The following is a 21,123-nucleotide window of genomic DNA, read 5'->3' as shown; positions in this document are numbered from 1 at the left end:
ATGACTCTGAAGTTTTTAGCACCCTGAAGTTTTTACTCTCCTTTTTATAATTAAGGAAACAAACTCAGAAAGTTAAAACAATTTCCCCTCAATTATAAAGGAAGCAAAGTTTAAACCCAGGACTATCTAACTCAAAAGACTGTGTTCTAATCCATTACTGCACTCTCTTCCATGGATAATGGAAGAGAGTGCAGTAACTTCTCCATCTACCAAGACAGCTAGATGCTCCTTTGTTTAACTCTGGGTACTTAACTGGGCTCAGGAAATGAAAATCTGGTATAGTTATTTTATAAGACTTACAACTAATATTAGCAGGCTTAATTCTGAACTTTTCCCACCAAACAAAAGTATTCTATTTAGACACTGATTAAAATTGTTTTAAATGATTTGATAAAAACTTACCAAAAAAAGGGGTGGGGGCGGGAGGACTATAACCCTGATTTGTGACAGTTACAGTTCATATTATTGAAAGTTCACATGCAAAGATTAGTCTATTACTTCATGGAAACTTAAAAACATAAAGTATAATAGGGTGAAATTTATTTTAGGATGACTATTTAAATAGATTTATAACAATTTAATTAATAAGGGCACACCATGCTTACATACCTAAAGCTATCATGAAAGGAGGATACAGTAGGCAAAGATCCGTTCTGTAGGTATCATTCACTATCCTCCTATAGAAATGTAAATCATATTATTACTGAAAGTAGAATTATTTCATCTGATTGTACATTTCCACCCAGAGAGGGACAGATTTCCCATCTTTGTACACACATATTTCCCTTTTCTATTACTGAACACAGCTAGTAAGATAAAACATTTAAGCAAAAAGATTGACTCAAGAGTGTGACAATTAAGTATGTATTAGTACATTTAATAAGTGAATAAAACATATTTTGAACTTTGAGCCCTCCAAAAAATTATAAACATGTTCTTCTAATTTTTAAAAAATCAGAAATAAAATGAACACTACCAAAAAGTATACTGATTATTTTAAAGATAAATTCATTTTTAAATTTTATGTTAAAAACATAAAATCAAATTATAACTAGTTAATAAACAGTTAAAATTTAAGATGCTTATCATTTTAGCACTCATCATTTTAATCACCACCAGAGTTATTAAAGTTCAACAAGCAGATATTTTGCTTAACATAAAATACCTTGGGGCACTAGTTTAATGTCTTCAAAAATATCAAATTTCATATTTAGTTGGCAATCTTCCTATCTAATAACATGTTACACTATTAATAACTTCTGTTCTAATTACCATGCAAGGGGAAGCAACATGTCTTCTTGGCCCATGTCCTGCACATACTGGAGCAAAGGTCTATAAGGATGATACACTATCAAGCAACAATCCTAGAAACAGTTTAAAAAATGTGTATGTATAAAAACAGATTTATTACAACACAAAAACTTTATCATTACCCAACTAATTTTTAATAGTGTATTTCAAAGTGAATTTCTGTAACTCATGCTTGCTTCTCTTTTGTTCTCTTAGCAAGCAGTATAGCAGCCCTAAACTCTACTACAATATGAAGGCATTGCTCTCTCTGGAATATACCTTGGTATATCGGTTGGCAGTCAGTCAGCATCCATTCATTCCCTTAGAGACTCAAAGTGTCACATCTGCAACACACTGAAACCTCTTATTAGCCTATAAATCCATGATTCCCAAATGGAGGAGAATTCTGCCGAAGACATAATCTATCTTTTAAATTATACCACACACATACACAAGTTGTGCACATAATTTACAGTGGTTTAATGTCCTGACTTGTTTGCTTGTAATCCTTTTGTTATAGTTACTATAGAATAACTTTTCCATCCAGACTAGGATATACAAATTATTTTACAGGCTTCAGAGAGAAAATAGGTAATGTTACTATGATTTCAAAATCACAAATCACTTAGATGACTTTAAAATGTACCTGCCTATAAATAATTTCTGTAAGTAATTTGACTTCATTAAACTTGAAAATAACTGTTCCTCTATTAACCAAAGGAAAAAACTACTTACCATTAGTTCTAAAAGATAGAATTCACATTCTAATATCTGTTTTAAAAAAAGTCAACAAGAAACCTAATTACATAAGTCTACTTAGTTTATAGTAATTTGTCACACATTTTTACAAAACAGAAAATAAACACAGCTTATATTAGAATATATATAATAAAATTACTTTTTACTATTGCATAATTCATGCAACTATAATTATAAAGCATTTAAATCCTTATAAGGAAAAGCCAGCCTCTTGCAAGCATTTTGTTTGTTTGTTTTCGGTGCTATAGATTGAACCCAGGGTCTCACATACGCTAATAAGCAAACATTCTATCATTGAGCTGTATCCCTAGCTCACTTCTATTAAAATATCCTTTCTACTCAACAAATGCAAAATGAGATTATCTCTATTTAATTAAAAAAAATACCAAGTAGAATGAACAATTCCCTTGCAAGGTGGAAAATGGCAGACATGCTTATTAAAATGACAAATATTAATCTTTTAAAAATATAACTTATCAAATATAATTTAATACTGATCCATTATAGCAGTTATCAACCCCAGATGCGACATTAGTATCACTCACCTGGAAGTTTTTAAAAAAATACTAATGCCAGGAACTCTAAGCCTGAAAATTCTGATTTAGTCAGTCTGGAGAGGACCCAACATCAGTATTAAAAGGTTCCCAAGGTAATCCAATGGGCAGAAATGGTTGATAACCACTTCTATGAAATGTTTTTAAAAAGATCAACTACTGATCTTTAATTTAAAATAATGTCTATATTCTTGTGGAATATTATATTTGAAACTGATATTTCTAAAAGGCTAGTAAGTTCAGTTTGTTTATATACAGTTTTAACAAGTGATTACTTTGCATAATATACTTACATGGTTCATCCTATAAGGAAATTCCTTTGGAAAGGCATATGAAAATCTAGTTTTTACTGCAGAATACAAACAAAGAGAAAAACAGTTTAAATGGAGAAAATGTCAAAGCTAATTAAACCAACATTCTTTTAATTGTGCTAAAAGAGTACAGAATCTTAAGAGAGTAGGACTAAATCATTATCAGTAAGCACTCTAGGCAATGCTTAAGGACCTAGATTTTTGTCATCAAGGGAGGGGAAAGACTGAGTATCTTTGGGAAGCCCTAAGCCCTCATTTATACTTCCAATACTACAATCAGAGAGCTTCAATTTTATATTAACATACCAAGAAATGGTTCTGTTTAAAAAAATAAAAGATTGAGAAAAACAATCACTGGCTTTTGTCATTTCTAAAGTCTTGCTAGTTCCAGAATGGAACTGTTGTGTTCTCCAGTGATTTGGCTTAGAGGGAACACAGGGGTTACATATATGAAGAAAGGGAGAGAGAGAGAAAAGGAAGGGAGGGAGGGAGGGAGGAGAAAAAGAAAAGGAAAAGGGAAGGGAAAGGGGATAGAAAGTTGTAAATATATTTCACCAAAAACCTATCAGCAATGTTCATCTCTGAGACTTAAGGATTTTTCTTTTTACTCATCTGTACCTTTTGAACTTTTCAAAATAACTAAGGATTTATCAAAGATGTATTTTAATAAAAACATTACATACATATACAAAAGTCTCTAGGACTTTTTCATATGACACACCTAGAGTTATTGCTAAAAATTGTTACTAAAAAGTCACTAAAAAATGCACATGAAAAAACATTGTTAACCACTGATCCCCTATCTCCTCAAAATGGTGTGAGCTGTACACATTTATGTACTATTTGTGAAAAATTGTATTCAAGTCATTATAACAACATATAATTCCATCAAGAATCTATTGATAGAGCTGGGGTTGAGGCTCAGCAGTAGAACGCTTGCCTAGCATGTGTGAGGCCCTGGATTTTACCATTAGCACCAACCACATACAAATAAATAAAATAAGGGTACTGTGTCCACCTACAATGAAAAAAATATATATATTAAAAAAAGAATCTATTGATAGGTTCTAGAATGTTTTGTACAAGTGACTTCACTGAGATTAAAAGGAAATCTACTTATTTTATGTACGATATTTCCAAAAAGATGGCCTCATTGAAATTAAAAGGAAATACTTATTTTATGTACTATATTTACAGAAAGATTTGTTTTGTAAATTAAGTATCCTACAGTTAATTTAGATATGTAATATCTACTAAAGCATAAAACCTAGAACCATTTAAAATTGATATTAGGAAAATTATATCTTCCCCTTTCCTTTAATTAATTCTAAAAATGAATAATGTTTCTGAGTTTTATAACACCTTCCCTCTACCCCTTTTTGCAAGTACTAGGAATTGAACCCAAGGACACTCTACCACTGAGCATCCCCAGTCCTTTTCCCAGGACTGGGGAATTTTATTTTGAGACAGGATTTCACTATATTGCTGAGGCAGGCCTCAAATTGTGATCCTCCTGCCTCAGCCTCTCAAGTTGCTGGGATTATAGGTAGGCACCCCTCTGCCTGGCCTGATTTTCTAGCTTCTAATCCTATTCTTCCAATGAATAGAAAAATGAATCCTTCCTCTATTTTATTATCCCTATAATTTGTACATGTTTTATTCATTGATTTGTTCATTGTTCATTCAATTGATCATTCCTACTATTTTACTCCCATCTTTAACCTTTTCTCTTTCAGTAAATCTGTCTCATCACTTGATAACATGCTCAAGTTTCCCTAAAAAGAAAACAAACTCTACCTAATTAAATTCCTCTACCTTTTTTTTTTCTTCACTAGACTTTTTTTTTTTTAAAGAAAGGTTTTACGTATACAGAAAAAGAAATAGTGATTACATGGTACAGAGTTCCCTGTTATGGACTGAATGTTTTTGTGACCCCTACCCCTGCAAATTCGTATGTTGAAGCCTTAATTCCCAGTGTGATGATATTTCAAAGTAAGGCCTTTGGGAAGTAATTAAGTTTATATGTAGGCAGCATAATAGGATTGGTGTTCTTATGAAAAAAAAAAAGGTATCTATAACATGGAATCAAGACCATTCAAAGAATTGATCAAGGTTAGCACTATGATCTTGAACTACTAAGACTTGAGAATTTTGAGAAATGTGTTATTAAAGCCATGCAGTCTATGGAATCTTCTTATAACAGCTGAGCAGACTATGATGCCCTGTGGACCAGTTGACCCTAATATTAACACCTTACATTAGTATAGTTCACTTATTTTATAATTAATGACTCAACACCAACACATTAGTATTAATTAAATTCCATAGCTTATTCAGATCTTAGTTTTCACTTAATGTCTTTTTCTGTTCCAGGAACTCATCCAAAATATGTCCATTAATTTTAGTCATCATGTCTCGTTAGACTCAGTTTAATTACAAGACTTTTCCAAACTTTCCTTGTTTTGATGACTTTGATGGTTTTTAGGAGTACTAGTGAAATATTTAGATCACCCTCTATTTGAATGTGTCTAATGTTTTCCTCATAATGAGGTTATGGATTTCTTTTGAAAAAAAAATATTTTTTTAGTTGTAGTTGGACACAATACCTTTATTTATTTATTTTTATGCGGTGCTGAGGATCGAACCCAGGGCCTCGCACATGCTAGGCGAGCGCTCTACTGCTGAGCCACAACCCCAGCACAGGTTATGGATTTCTGAAAGAAGACCACAGAAGTACTGTTTTCATCACAACACATCAATGGTCCATACCATTAGTGTACTTTATTACTGTTGCTACCATCTTGAGCATGTGGCTGGTATTCTGTCAGATTTCTGCACTATAAAGTTACTTCTTTTCTCAATTTCCATAATACATTATGTTTCCCTTACTTGAGAAAGAAGTGGCTACATAAATTATTTTAATTTTTCTGAAGGGAATATTTGTCTCTTCCCTCTATTTGATTTATTCAGACTTCTATTTATATCAGTATAAACTCATTTTATAGAGTTATAATCCATTACTTCTGTTGTTGCTCAAAATTCTAGCTTTGGCTCCTGGGAATTCCTTCAGTTGGGTTCCTTTGTCCTTTTGACAAAGTCCCACCAATGCAGGTTTTGGTTTTGAATACTTCCTTACTTCCTGACACTTGAGACATTTCAGGTCCATCTTGTACATCCTGCTGCAATCCTAGAACCCGCCATTTCTCCTAGAGCCCTGGTACCTTTTACTGGAAAATGGTTATTAGAAATCAAGATGTGGGTATTAACTGAGCTTACTGCTACTGGGATTTCATTGCATGTAGACCATCTCAACTGAGAGAGCCAAGAAATACACCTATTAATCCGTGTATATACATTTATCTATAAATATTTATACATGTAACTATCTGTGTCTATATCAAGGTAAACATTATTTCATACTCATGTTTCCATTTCTGATCTTTACCACATGGACCATTCTGGTCTTCTCCTCTTACTCATCTGCAAATTCTCACTCGGATAGTGAGAAATCTGGCTCTCAACATGTCATACATTTTCAATTCTAGTATGCATGCATAGCACTATCAGAACGGGTAACTTCTATGTCTGAGTTACAATTTTATCAGCTAAAATACAATGTGTATGTGCAGATCCTACTGCATTCAGTCTTATAGAATCTATTCATTTCCACAGTAACTTAGATAAGCATCCACTCTTCACTAAGGTTAATTTGTTTCATATACAATACAGTAAGATTTTCCTTCTCAAAACCAACTAAATTCTTAATTCCTTGCAATTACCTCTATCTCTAGTGTCTGATAACACTTCCAAAGATATGACTTTCTTTGATTCACAGCTTTCTCTATACAGCACAAGCCACTATACAAGTCTTTTTCTTAAAATGTGTCAAATTCTAAATTTCTTCCACTGTTCTTACATTTTAAGAGGATGTTTTACTAATACATTTACATTTAGAATATCCAATATCAATTTAATTCTTTTCAGAAGTATCTACTTCAGTGGCATTAAATATATTCATACTGTTATATAACCATACCACCATGCATCTCCAGAATTCTTCATTTTGTAAAACTGAAACACTGTGCCCATTAACAATAATTCCTTATTCTCCACTCTCTCTGGACAGTAGAAACTACCATTCTACTTTTAATCTTTATTATTTTTAATATTCCAAGAGCCTAATATAAGTAGGATCAGAGTATTCGTCTTTTTGTGATTGATATTTGTCACTTATCATATCTTCAAGGTTCATCCATGTTATAATGCGAACAACTTTAAATTTTGTCTGTCTCATTCTACCCACCTCCTCCTCCAATTCATCTTAACTAATTCTATACAATTTTCCCAATGCACAATTCTGGCATCACATTTAAGTTTAAAAATAAATAAAGCTTTTAAAGATACAACAAATGTCAGGTGTGATGGCATTGGGATTACACACACCTGTAATCTGAGGCAGAAGGCTAAGGCAGGAGGATTGCAAGTTCAAAGCCAACCTCAGGGGACTGGGGTTGTGCCTCAGTGGTAGAGTGCTCACCTAGTATGCACGAGGCACTGGGTTCAATCCTCAGCGCCACATAAATGTAAAATAAAGATACTGTGTCCACATAAAACTTAAGAATAAATATTTTTTTAAAAAGCCAATCTCAGCAATTTAATGAGCCCTAAGCACCTTGGCAAGATCATATTTCAAAATAAAAAATAAAAGGGGCTGGGTATGTTGCTCAGTGGTTAAGTTTCCCTGGGTTTAATCCCTAATATGGAAGAAAAACAACAACTATCACCAAAACAAAGTGTAGATCCCTTCCTCTATCACTGAAGGTCCTTTATTAACTGATAATAGCCAGATAAGGATTTTCCCCCCACTATTTCCTTACTCACCATTTACTGAATGTAACTTGCTAGCAGTTTCTATTTTTGAGGAAACTATGCACTGTTCCTAGACTGCTTTTCTCCTACATTTCTGCAGGTTCAAATTCTTTCTTCTTTAAATTATATTATTTAGATTCATTCCTCTAACACTCAAAACACAGTATTCTCTGTTAACTCCCCTATAACTCCCTTATACCACTTATATTCTTCTGTGTTAATACTTTACATGCACACCTTATTATCTTGTCCTTAAATTCCTTGTATTTATTTTGATACTCACCACTGCACCTGGCAATGTTTCCAGAGATAATGATGCTGTTATTGATGATGACAACTGCTAGTAAAGTTTACTAAGTGTTATAAACTCCGTCCCTCCAAAATTTTTATGTTGAAGCCTAACCCCCAATACTCAGAATGGGATTACATTTGGAAAAAAGATCTTTTAAAGAGGCAATTAAGGTTAAATGAGGTCATAAGAGTGGGGCTTGTCCCTATATGATGAGGAAGTCACAACTGGGGTGTTTGTGCCCAGAGAAGGGGCCATGTAAGAATAGCCAGAAGGTGACTATCTGCAAACCAAGCCAAGTGATTTCAGGAGAAACCAAACCTGTTGGCACCTTAATTTTGGACTTCCAGCCTCCGGAACCATGAAAAAATTAATTTTCACTGTTTGAGCCACAGACTGTGGTATTTTGTTAGGGTAACCCCAGCAAAATAATACAATTAAGGCATTGTTCCAAGTTTTATACATACTAATTCATTTGAGACTCACAACAACCTATAACAAAGATAATATCTTCACATTGCAGATGAAGAAAAAGACTTTGGAGGATTTATCACAGAGGTAAAAATCTGAAACCCAAGTCGTCTGGGCTTATGTAATAATACACTATAAAACTTGTGAAATAGTCTACTATAGGATTTACCTATTCATTGATAACCAAACTTTTTATGAATATATTTTCAAGCCTTTCTATGAAAAACAAGTTTCCAAAAAGGCAATGTAATACTTCATCAATGACATATATGGTATATTAAACTTTTTTGCAAAACTAATTACTAATCTTTTACCCTTAAGAATAAAGATATCTCTTCCCTTTTGCAGCCATCGATTAAGTGGCAGCAGCCAAAATGAAGTTCAATCCTATTGTGACTTCTGACAGAATCAAGAACCATAAAAGGCATTTCAATGCACCTTCCCACATTCACAGGAAGATTACGTCCTCCCCTCTTTCCAAAGACCTGAGACAAAAGTACAATGTTTGATCTACGTCCATCTGAAAGGAGACGAAGTTTAGGTTGTGCAGGGATGCTATAAAAGTTAGCAGATTGGCAAAGTAGTCCAAGTTTACAGGAAGAAATATGTGATAAATACTGAATGGGTGCAGTGGGAAAAGGCTAATGGCAAAACTTTCCATATGGGCATTCATCCCAGGGTCTCACTGAATTGCTTAGGGCCTCGTTAAATTGCTGAGGCTGGCTTTGAACTTGTGATCTTCCTGCATCAACCTTCCAAGCCACTGGGATTATATGTGTGTACCACATCACCTGGCTTTGTACCATGTTTTGTGATTTGGAGGCCTGAAAAGATGTAATTCCCAGCAAATATACACATTACAGTTGTTAAAAGAATAGTTTATTCTATCCACAAGAATGAAATAATGGCTAATCCTTAGGAAACCCTAAAATACAATAAATTAGGAAATAATTTTTTTCTTTAATCTTTTTATAAAAGAGCCATTGGGTTGATATTTATGGATTAATAATTACTATTCTTTTTCTTTTTTTGTACCAGGGATTGAATCCAGGGGCACTTAACCACTGAGCCATATCCCCAGTCCTTTTTTTGTATTTTATTTAGAGACAGGGTCTCACTGAGATGCTTAGGGCCTTGCTAAATTGCTGAGGCTGGCTTTGAATTTGCAATCCTCCTCCTGACTCAGCCTCCCAAGCTGCTGGGATTATAGGCGTGCACCACTGTGCCCAGTTTACTATTCATTTTTAACATTAAAGAAATGTCCTAGAAATAATAATGTAAGCAAAAACATCTTTTTAAATTTTTTTTTTTTTACAAATATGTGAGTCATAAAGGCATACTCAGGAGATGTTAATAAACCCAACTCATCTTTCATATATTTTATAAACTAAAAATCTATATACTATGGAGAGTTTTTTTTTTTTTTTTTAGAATTACATCCTAAAAGCAGATTATACTTTTGCACTTACATACAGAAGTAGCAGCAGCAATCAATCTTGTATTTGAGACTACTCCAAATTCCTAGAGAAAGAAAAGTAGATGAGATCAGGTACATATTAACCCAGTAGACCTAAGCAAACCTGAGGTCTATTTAAAACAGTATTTCCAAGCTGTCCCCATGTTTATAGTCTGTCCATCTTATACCTACTTGAGGCACAAAGTATTTTAAATTTCTAAATATATTAACTTTCCTTGAGATCATCACAATTCAAGACAAATTTTTAAATAATTTTATAATTTAATCTCAGTAAAAATACCAAATAAGAAACCAAGCCCCAAAGTGACAATGCCACTTTTTTTTGCACTTAGGTTTGTTTCCAGGACAACTTTTAGATTCTATACTTAACTGCAAGAATAAATATTAAGTATGCTTTCTATTCGATTGAACCTGATAACAAACAGAAAGGTCATGCCATTTAGTAATAAATCTCAATTCTCTTGGGCTGGGGTTGTAGCTCAGTGGTAGAGCACTTGCTTGCCTAGCATGTGTGAGGCACTGGGTTAGATTCTCAGCACCACATAATTAACTAACTAATTAATTAATTAATTAAGTTATCTTTTAAAAAAATCAAATTTCTTAAGTAAGATAAACTTGAATATCACTGCTCCCCCCAAAAAAAACCCCCAAATACCAAACAAGCACCTATCATCCTTTTTGGAATAGAAAAACAAGAATGATATAGTATAAGACTTCCAAGATTAGTTCCCATTTCCTCTTTCAACCTAACATACCACCACCATAAAAACAACTAAAATTTATCAGATGATCTATTTTACATACATTCTCCCATTTAATTTCAAATAAAACTTATAAGATTCTAAAGCCTTCACTTCATCTTAACACCAAAAAAAGTCAAGAATTGGCTTCATATCCAACAAAAGAAACTAAAAACTGTTCAAATTATCTTCAACTCGCATCCTTAGCGTGTATAGGGGAAAATATATGTGTGTCTATTTTTGTATTTACATTTAAACTTCAATCATGGTAAGTGAAAATAAAAAAATTAAGAGTCTAAAACATCCTCTTAAACACCACTTGTATACAACTGCTATAAAACTGGGCAAAATACAGAAAGATTTGATCATAGTAAAGAGTGAAAACATGCTGCAACCATATTTGAAAAGATACATTTCCCCCTGTACCACCTCCAGGAATAACTAATTTTCCAAAATTCTTAAAGCACAAACTTTTACTCAGTAAGTCATATAACAGACTTCTGCTTAGTAAATCAAATAACAAAAATTGTTGTTTTTATTTTTGTTTTGTGGTACTGGGGAGATTGAACCCAGGGCCTTCCACATGCTACAACTAGGTGCTCTACCACTGAGCTACCCCCGCAACCCCAAGTAACAAAAAAGATATTTAACAAATTAAAACCCCAAAATTAATCTACAAGAGTGGAAGTTTATACAGACTTTTATCTTAGCACCCCAGAATGGTTGTGTTTAAGATATATAAAATTAAATATTAGATGGTCATTTCTAAACAAAGTCAAATATTACATAATAATATTTGGGAAAACTACCCAATAATAAAAGGCCTTTTATAAACTATCTTTTCCATTAAACAACTCAAAAACAAAGTTAATTCTGACACTTGAAAATCTTTCACAATCAAAAAACCTTATACCTTAAAATGCTTTTCTTAATATTATTTCTAATACTGTTAAGCCTCCACATCCCCAGCCCTTTTTATTTTGAGATAGGCTCCCACTAAGTTGCCAAGGCTGCCTCAAACTTGTGATTCTCCTGCCTCAGCCTCGTGAGTTGCTGGGATTACAGGCGTGCAAGAGAAAGAGCATGGATAATCTTAAATAATGGCTAAAACAAAACAATCAAAATGGGTACAAAAGGAATGCAAACTTACTAGGTTAAAATCACAGTTCTCAAGAACATAATTCCTATTCTAAAAAGCCAGTCAAAATAGAAATATAATACAAAAGTTTTGTAATACTAAAGATTACACGGGGCTAGGGTTGTGGTTCAGTGGTAGAGCACTTGCCTGGTATATATGAGACACTCAGCACCATATAAAAAGGTTCGATCCTCAGCACCATATAAAAATGAAATAAAGATATTATATTCACCCACAACTAAAAAATAAATATTTTTTAAAAAATGATTGCATGGATTAGTTATGAAAAACAAGCAGTTTTTGTAAAACCTGCTGCAATTGCCTGAACTATAGCTTGAAAGCTGAACTCAAAAATACCTAAAAGTGGGACTGTGGCTACTTTTTAATTCTTGTCTAGCATGTGGAAGCCCTGGATTCAATCCCCAGCCACTACCATGCCCTCACCTAAAAAAAAAAAAAAGAAAAGAAAACTATATAAATTGGGCAGAAATTCAATCTCACCTACAAATTCCTATCTTTCTTCTCTCACCTAATTTTTCTACCCTCATTATTCAAACTTTTACTTGTTAGAATCTATACAGCTGTAACACCTCCTAATTCTCGCTTTTCCTTTTGTTTTCTCTATGGCTTGACAGGAAGCCAAACATCAGAAGGCAGAGAAGGAAGACAGTAAGAAGTATATGGGTAAGGAGAAGAGACATTCTCAGGTTATAGTAGACAAGCTATGGCACTTGTCTCTATGACTCAGTCCTCTCTTTCATAAAATGCAGACACTATTACTATATATTCTACAGTTTGTTATGAAGATTAAGTCAGAATTTGTAAAAAAAAAACTTACAAAGCCCTTAAAATATAAGAAGTGCTATATAAGAGTTAAGTAAATACATAAAATAAAGATAAGATTTGCATATATTTCGATTTTGTACAAAATATTTTGCATAAATTACCATCTATTATCATCCTTACACAGGCAATGTAAAAACTGGGGAAGATTAACCAATATACTTGAATAACACTTTGACAGAGAACAGAAATTGTTTTATACCTCTACTTTGGATGCCAAAAAGACACATGTCGGAGCCATCAATACAGGATCTATACTTTTCAGAGAATACCTAAAATATGATAAAACAAAGTTAAATATTACCCACTTAGAAAACACAGGGGGTAGGGGGAATCACAATTTAACTCTATTGCAAACAACTGATTCATTTATACTGAAGCTCCTCAACATTAGACAGCAGTTACAAATAGGTATAACATATTCTTAAAATAAAACAGTCTTACCTGGCATAGAATCTCTTGAAATAGACTGTAGCAGTGGCAATAACTTGCTGTCTTAATTTAAGATGTTCACCTAATGCCTGAATAACTAAAAATAATAAAAGAGTTTTAAATGTACCATCTGCCCTTATTTGAAATAATATTAACCTTAAACAGTAACTTCCACGTGTTTAATTCACAACTACACTCACTTTTTTTAAAAAATATTTATTTATTTTTTAGTTTTCGGCGGACACAACATCTTTGTTTGTATGTGGTGCTGAGGATCAAACCTGGGCCTCACGCACGCCAGGCGAGCGCGCTACCACTGAGCCACATCCCCAGCCCCTACACTCACTTTTAACAAAAGAAAAATTTATACATGTTAATTTGTTTAAAAAAATAGAGCATTATGCATAAACTAAAAAGAGAAATTGTCCCACTGCAAAAGTTGGTCTTGCAGTAAAGAAGCCAAATGGTTGACAATCCTCCTCTTAATTCTAAATATTTTTGATGCTTTTCACATTCACATTATAATAAATATGAAAAAATAAGTTACCTATCAAACTAATTATTACTATCATTTTATATACTTTACCAAAAAAATCCATAATGAATCCTCAAAACAATGGAGGATTAGAAAGAATATGTGACAAAAATATACCAAGACATACTACAGGTCTTCTGAGTAAATCCTCTTTCCTCCAAAGCAAAGTTCTAAGGTAAAAATGACAAATACAGGATGCCAATTCCAAGAATCATTTATCCTCAAAGTACTTTGCTTTAGCCAACCTTAAAGTGGGTTGCTTTATAAAAGCTTAAGGAGATTACTAACACTTTCAAATTGTCCAGTGTCTCTGACATATAGTTCACAAAAACTTTATTCAGATCAATAAAAAGATAAATGAGTAAGTTGTAAGAATACATATATAAATAAAAATGTTTAAGTACAGATTATGACAGTTCATCATAAATTATCATACAAAAACATTCTTATTCAAAGGTAACTAATATTTCAACCAATTTAAAAAATTTTTACCATTTGTAAAAAAAATCTGTAGTTTCCAATATTCTTCTTCTGAGAGAAATTTTAAGTCCTTTTGGCGCTCCTTCAACAGATCTTGTTTATCCAAAATCCACTGCAAACTAGAAGGAATAAAGATATTAAAACATGCTGTAGAAAATAAACAAAGTCACAGAAAATCATAGTCATTTTAAGACTAAAGAGGCTACACATATTCTGAGCAGTACAAAGTGCAAGAAGTAATCCTAAAAGACAATTTCCTGAAATGCAAACTAGTAAAAATTATCTCAAAAACATAAATATGCCCCGAAAAATATTCTGCTCTCATCTTTTCCCTCATCCTCCTCAATCTTTCTATCACTAGTTTATATTCTATTTCATTAGTTCTAAAATTGATATCAAGATGAATCTTAGAATCAGTGATGTCTTTTAATTGGTAGCATGTGTACTCACTCTTTCTTGGTAAAACATAAAATAATGGTACAACTATTTTGCACCAACTGATGGTGCCTTAGATTTGACGAAGTATAGCTTTTCTCAGTTGTTCCTGATTGAAGAAGATATTTAATTTCCCCACTTCACAAATTCCAATCACGTTAAAAGCTGTTTCATAATTACATTTATAGCTCCCTCTTCTTACCTAGTCAAGCAAACTATTTAACCAGATATGAAACTGACATGAATAAAAACAATATATTCTACAACCTGCTTTTGTCGCTCAGTATATATAGGGAGTCTTTATAAGTCAAAGAACTTGTTATTCAGCATCTTTTTAACAGCCTTAAGGAAGGATCAGTATTTATTTAATCCCTACTAACATATATATAAGGAAATTATTTTTCACTATTACAAATAATGGTTCAACTAATATGTATTTTTTTTAAAGAGAGAGAGAGAGAAGAAAGAGAGGGAGAATTTTTTTTTAATATTTATTTTTCAGTTTTTGGTGGACACAACATCTTTTATTTTATTTTTATGTGGTGCTGAGGATCGAACCCAGCGCCCTGCACATGCCAGGCGAGCGCGTTACTGCTTGAACCACATCCCCAGCCCTCAAATAATACCTTTATAATTCATCTTTGCATATTTGGTTAATAATATATTTGAAATAATTTCCTAGAAATAGAGCCAATGGGCTAGGCATGATGGCTCACACCTATAATCCAGTGGCTCAGGAGACTGAGGCAGGAGGATCTCAAGTTCAAAGCCAGACTCAGCAAAAGCAAGGCACCCTTGCTAGATTTTTCTATCATTGAGATCATGGCTTCATAAAGAAAACTGGATAGCTTTCCTTCTTTCTTCATTAACTGGAACAAATTCAACAGCAGATGCTCTTGAAAATTGGAAAGAATTTACCCATGAAAAAACAATGTGTTTTTTAAGGATATCTGTCTGGTAATTTTCTTAATTTGGTTCGGCTTTCAAATTTATTACCACAGCAATAACCCAAAAGTACTCTGAGTTTATTTACTTTTCCCATTCTTAATTTTCTACCATCTCTTTTTCCTTTGATTTAATTAGCAGTGATTTAGCCTTCTTCTCTTTTGGTTCTCCTAAAGAACCAACTCATCATTTTTTTCCTTTTAATAAATTGATTTCAATATTATTTTATTAAGTCTTTCTGTATTTTTTGGCTTATTTCACAGTTCCTTTTATAATACAGTATTTTTAAAGGCGATTTATATTCTTTCCCATTTATGCAGGAGTGGAAAATGTTGATTTTCTAAAAAATTGGGCTTTGACTACATCACATATATGTTGATCTCATATTTTTTTAGGTATAATTATTACGGTTAAGTTTTCTCTCTGCTACAATAAGGTAGCTGTTGATTTTGTAATTTTAATTTTTGTTACCTGTTCATTCATTCAACCAACTAGCAAATCTGATGACCTTCTACTTTCATTGTGTTTTGGTTACAATGTGTTTTTCTAATTCAACTTTCTAAAATATACTATGACTTGTGCAATAATTTCAACTCTACAGTCATTGTATTTTTTTAAGATAAATTTCACTAACAAATATTTTAATAGTTTTTCTCACAGTACTTTGCAAAATAAACCTAGAAGACTTATAAGTACTCCCATTTCATCAAAGATCACATGTAAGATTCACAATTATTTTCACATGCAGCTGCGAAAAAACCTGACATTAATGTAAAATAAGAAAACTTGAAATACAGCATGCTTCATACCTGTTTTCCGTTCTCACCATATTCACATAAAACAATGACCTTTGGGGTTTTTTTGTTTTGTTTTGTTTTTTTCTGGTGGTTGTTTGCTTTTGTGGTGCTGGGGACAGGACCCAGGGCCTTGTGCATATTAGGCAAGTCCTCTACCACAGCCCTGTTCATTTTTTCAAAGAACTGTCATATCTTTCCTACTTATTACCTTGGGTAGATCAGGAATTCCATGATTCTCAAAGGATTTGAGTAAAGCCAAGCAGCCCCTTCCTCTGGATCAATTCAAATTGGGAGGCAAGGATAGTTATTGAAAAGCCCATTTAATTTTATAATTTTGTATTTGAAAAGTGAAAAAAAATGGTTTAGAATAATAACAGTAAGTGAAAGCATAACAAAAATGCTCTTAAAAGGGGAGGCAAGATCTTTGTTTAAAAAACTGAAAAACCTCTGACAATCAACAGGCAGCTACCGGTCAATTTCTCAGGTTCTTTCAAAGTTTATCATAATATTTCTTCTCCACTATTTGAACTTTCTATTTCAACTGTCCAAGTAAATATTTCAGAAGTAAAAGCAATACAATATAAAAGTGATATGGCCCATATGAAAGCTTCTATGGCACTTCACATCCCCAGAATGATGTTACCGCAAGAAAGAACACGCTTTTGGGAAAACAGGTTTAAGTCCACTGTTTCTTTTTTTTCCTCACACAAACATAAAAAATCGGTGAATAACAGGAACCGATCCTACTCAAAATAAAAATTTAAATTAGCTATTAATGCTCTTGGCATTAAAATTATTCACACTAGGATATTTTCTTTATCAAGTTCTGTTCATCTTTCAACTAAATGGTGTTAAAGTCTAGTCCATGTTTAATTAGTCCCATCAAGCACCTTCTTGCCTGCTTAAACAAATATATTTAGAGGTAAATATTTTTACTATCACTCCAACTCGTCCACGGTGACCAACAAACAAAAACCTATACATGAAAAAGGCTAAATGTACAGGTAAACAAAAATCAATGGAAAGCCCGCTTTTAAGACAAAATATAAAATAAACGGCAAAGAAATGAATAAATTTTGAGAGGCCTATACCTTGTGAGGGTAAAACTCCATGAAGGCATTACTGTAAAGGCAGCAAACGGTTAGCAAGCAGAAACAAGCCTGACTTCCTCCTCTCCTCGGAATATTAAAACCAATCAAAATAGGTAAATGACAAAAGAGCCATTTCCCTGAACGCATCCTAGGCAAAAACAAGCCACAACTATGCGGAACCGGCAATCTCACAACCGTAAACTGAGTCACCTCATCTCACGCTCAGGCCTAGATAACCCAAGAACCCGAAATGAAAACTCCTGAATCTTTTTTCCAGGATATTGAACCCCTTTCTCCATCCTTCCTGCTCACAGATCCACCACCGCCCCGCGCCCAAGAAACTCGGCATGTGTAGGGAGGAGAGTCGCCTCAATACCGTGCATTTCACTTCTGGTTCTGCGGCCTCTCGGGGGCACCTCGAGGGGCACCCCTCATCAGCGCTTGGGACGTGGGCTGGGTTCCAGGCCCAGGAGAGTCCAAGGCCCCGTCCTCACCTCCCACTAACAACCGCCCCGGGCGAGAACATGGAATATCACTTACTAGTGGGAGCTCTGCCAAAAGTTCCCTGCCATGGAACACAGTTTGCCCTGATAAAAAAGCACCAGCCGGCGGAGCGGCTCGCGGAGCGACCATAGACCCAGCCGGTCGGATAACCGCGCTCCTGGATCAGATCAGCTCGGCTCCGCTCCGCCGCTACGACGGCGACAGGAAGAGGACGGCACCCAATTCTCCTCGATGCCGGCCAGCAACACTCAATTGTATAAACCCGTTCCTACCAACAAAAGTTCCGGCGCGGCTAGCAGTAGAGGAGGAAGGAGAGAAGCGTGAGAGCTAAGATAGGAGACCGGAACTAGTGATTCTGTGGGCTCGCGGTGGTGGGAAAGCTCTCGCGAGACCTTATGACGGTTTCGGCCAAGAGCCGGCAGGGCCTCGACTTCTCTTCTTTGAAGTGGATTGTGTGACTGCTGTGCCTTGGAATGAGCGTCCTGGTTTGAGGTCTCGTTATTTCATCGTCCTGACCTCCAAAACAGCATTCTGTTATTGTAATAAAATATAAGATTTTGTGGTTTCACTTCTTTTTCCTGCAATTGGAAAGAAAGAAATGAAGACGATTTTGGATCAAGTGATGTTAGTGGCGTTCCTACTAGCACAAAGCTTGGCGTATTCTTAATGGAGTTCTTTCAGAGTGATGAAAGCAGTTTCAGAGCAACAGTATTTCAGTGCCACAGCAAGTTTTGCACAATATCTAAAACATGTTATGAACACATATGCACATGTACAAGACGAAGTAATATGTTTCTGCGTTTTTCCTTTCTGTTATCATTGTAATATTGCATTTAAAACATTTTTTTTCTAAATGGAAACACCTAAAGTTTGTTCATGGAAGAATTCTGAGGCAGTTTTGTACAATAGTTTTCTCAGATAGGTGGAAATCAATTAGGATATGGTTAACCAAATGAGATAACCGTTTTCCTAAATGAAATGGAACAGAATTATTAGATATGTCAGAAATAGCAAGAGTATATTTTAATTTGATTAAGTTGTACAAATATTGTGTCAAGATGCGAATGCATTTATTATTAGGTGAATTAGTCTTGATGAGCTAGAATAGGCTGAAGTAAGGCAACAACTCTCCATTCTTATTGCTGATATTCATAGCTTAACATTAAAGTATTTTACATTTATATCACTCCTATGAATTCCCATAAAGTTGGTTTGCCTTCTTTGATTCCATCTTGATAATCTTTGCTTCCAACTTAAAATCTTTCTAGAGAGCACAGAGGACTTAACTGGCTCTTAATCAGAAGCGTTGAAGAAGAAACCACAATCCTTATGACACATTGACCAGAATACACACCTGCCTCCAACTTAATTACCAGGGATGCTGAGAAATGTGGGGGAATATATATTATATTTGTGAACACTGCAGATTATAGTCAAAATGTTTGAAAGACATTATCTTAATGAACTGCAGTCTATGGGCTCTTCTCAGAGGTTTAAGATTTCTCCAACTCTATTTTTTGGGGTTTTTTTTTTTTTTTTTTTTTTTGGTTTTTGTTTTGTCAGCCTGGCATCATCCAGAAGATGAGGATTCTGTGAGAAATTACTAGTGTTTATGTGTTCCAATTACAATTTTTTTCTGTCATTGTACTTAATTCTGTTTGATGCCTAATTCTGCACTCTTTCTTCCACAAAACAGCTTATTCATCTCTGTATCCTCATTAGTTCAGGGCATAACACAGAGTAGGCACAGAAAATACTGGAATTTGAAACTTATTCTTACGTAATTAGAGAAAATGTGGGGTTTTGTTTCATTTCGTTTTGTTTGGTGTGTGTGTGTTTGTTTGTGCTACTGGGAATTGAACCCAGGACCTTGCGTATGCTAGGCAAGCACTGAGCTACATCCCCAACCCTTTTTATTTTTTATTTTAAGACAAAGTCTTGCTAAGTTGCCCAGGCTGGCCTTGAATTTACAATCCTTTCGTCTCAGCTTCCTGATTAGCTGGGATTACAGGCATTTGCCATCACACTTGAGGAACTGGTGTGCTTTAATGTAATGTTACAGATACAAAACTAGGTTGAAAGGGTGACAGCTTAGTGCTGTAGTGCATGCCTGTAATCCCAGGTTCTCCAGAGACAGGAGGATCTTGAGTTCAAGGCCAGCCTCAGCAATTTAGCAAGACCCTGTATAAAAATTCCTGTCTAAAATTTTAAAAAGGGCTCTAGCTTGGTGGTAGAGTACTTCTGAGTTTAATCTCCAGTACAAAACACACACACACACACACACACACAAAGAAACCACAGCAAATTATTAGAATTATGAAAAAATCTTTCTGGGAGATTTTTTAGACATTTTACCAGAAGTCCAACATAGAACTTCTATTTACAATGTTGTTGCTCTACTTTCCATCCAGAAAAGTAAATGCCCAGCAGCACCCAATACCCGCAGGGACCTTGCAGGTTAGGGACCTGAGGCTTAGGCTTCCTTAGTTACAGGGTAAATTACCCTTGAAGTAAATCACTCTTCATTCAATAAATGTAGGATGAATTAAACTTATTTAACCCCCCAAAAAGTTAACATTATTTAAGGATAGCTTTGTTAGAACAAATTACAAAGTTGTAAACTAAATTCTATGTGCAAAAGAATTGATGAGCCATACAGATTTGCTTTTTTGACCAGATTTCCAACCTTTTCTTTATAATGGTAGGAGTATTATTTTTCAACCCTTTCTATCCACATAATTTAAACAATAAATAAATCAATATTATCCTTTCCAATTTTCAATCTACCTTTTCCTTTTTAAACAGAGATGTGTTCAATAAATTCCTAATAATTCTTACTAGTGTTTATCCTCTTGTGACAAGAAAACATTTATCCTTTTTCTTCTTCAAGTGCTTTCACCAACAGCATGAATACATTTATAGTGTCCTTATCAAGTGACTTTGAGAGCAACAAGCACAGTTAGAATCCAGTCCTTCTGATTCTTAGTGCAATAAATTTGCACCCAGCTATACAGCTTTAATAGAACTATCAAGACTATTTATTCCAGGTGTGGTATAAATTACTTCTCTGAAAAACTATTGTTAGAAACTGTCTTCTCATTTTTAATTAAACTATGATCTTAACTATTTTGTTGGTACTTTTAGTCTTTATTGTAAAAAATAT

The 21,123-nt window shown here is 34.1% G+C and overlaps 1 protein-coding gene across 16 annotated transcripts in view; it reads right to left on the bottom strand.

The window, feature by feature from the left end:
* Ccnc (cyclin C) overlaps positions 1-18,296 on the bottom strand; it is a 40,342-nt gene extending 22,046 nt beyond the window's left edge. For 12 of the 16 annotated variants that reach the window (XR_009225792.1, XR_009225793.1, XR_006849013.2 and 9 more), the window contains exons 1-9: positions 17,997-18,296; positions 14,201-14,307; positions 13,186-13,270; positions 12,944-13,013; positions 10,013-10,064; positions 2,897-2,952; positions 2,026-2,061; positions 1,273-1,364; positions 610-677 (exon numbers count right to left, since the gene is read on the bottom strand). Coding sequence is in view for 13 of the 16 variants with exons in the window: in XM_046430845.2 (XP_046286801.1) it covers positions 610-677; positions 1,273-1,364; positions 2,026-2,061; positions 2,897-2,952; positions 10,013-10,064; positions 12,944-13,013; positions 13,186-13,270; positions 14,201-14,307; positions 17,997-18,028 (598 nt within the window). In the remaining 3 variants the exon portion in view is untranslated. Of the gene's footprint in view, positions 1-609; positions 678-1,272; positions 1,365-2,025; positions 2,062-2,896; positions 2,953-10,012; positions 10,065-12,943; positions 13,014-13,185; positions 13,271-14,200; positions 14,308-16,573; positions 16,638-17,996 lie in introns of all 16 variants that reach the window. The other 4 variants (XM_058575438.1, XM_058575436.1, XM_046430820.2 and 1 more) reach the window with 4 other exon arrangements.
* Positions 18,297-21,123: the final 2,827 nt, after the last annotated feature.

This window comes from Marmota monax, unplaced genomic scaffold, assembly GCF_021218885.2.
Source record: "Marmota monax isolate L192 unplaced genomic scaffold, Marmota_monax_Labrador192_F-V1.1 WCK01_AAM20220418_F8-fsc00013, whole genome shotgun sequence".
In the NCBI taxonomy this organism is placed as follows: domain Eukaryota; kingdom Metazoa; phylum Chordata; class Mammalia; order Rodentia; family Sciuridae; genus Marmota; species Marmota monax.
The sequence above is the reverse complement of the archived record's forward strand: the minus strand, read 5'-3'. Positions and strand labels throughout refer to the sequence as shown.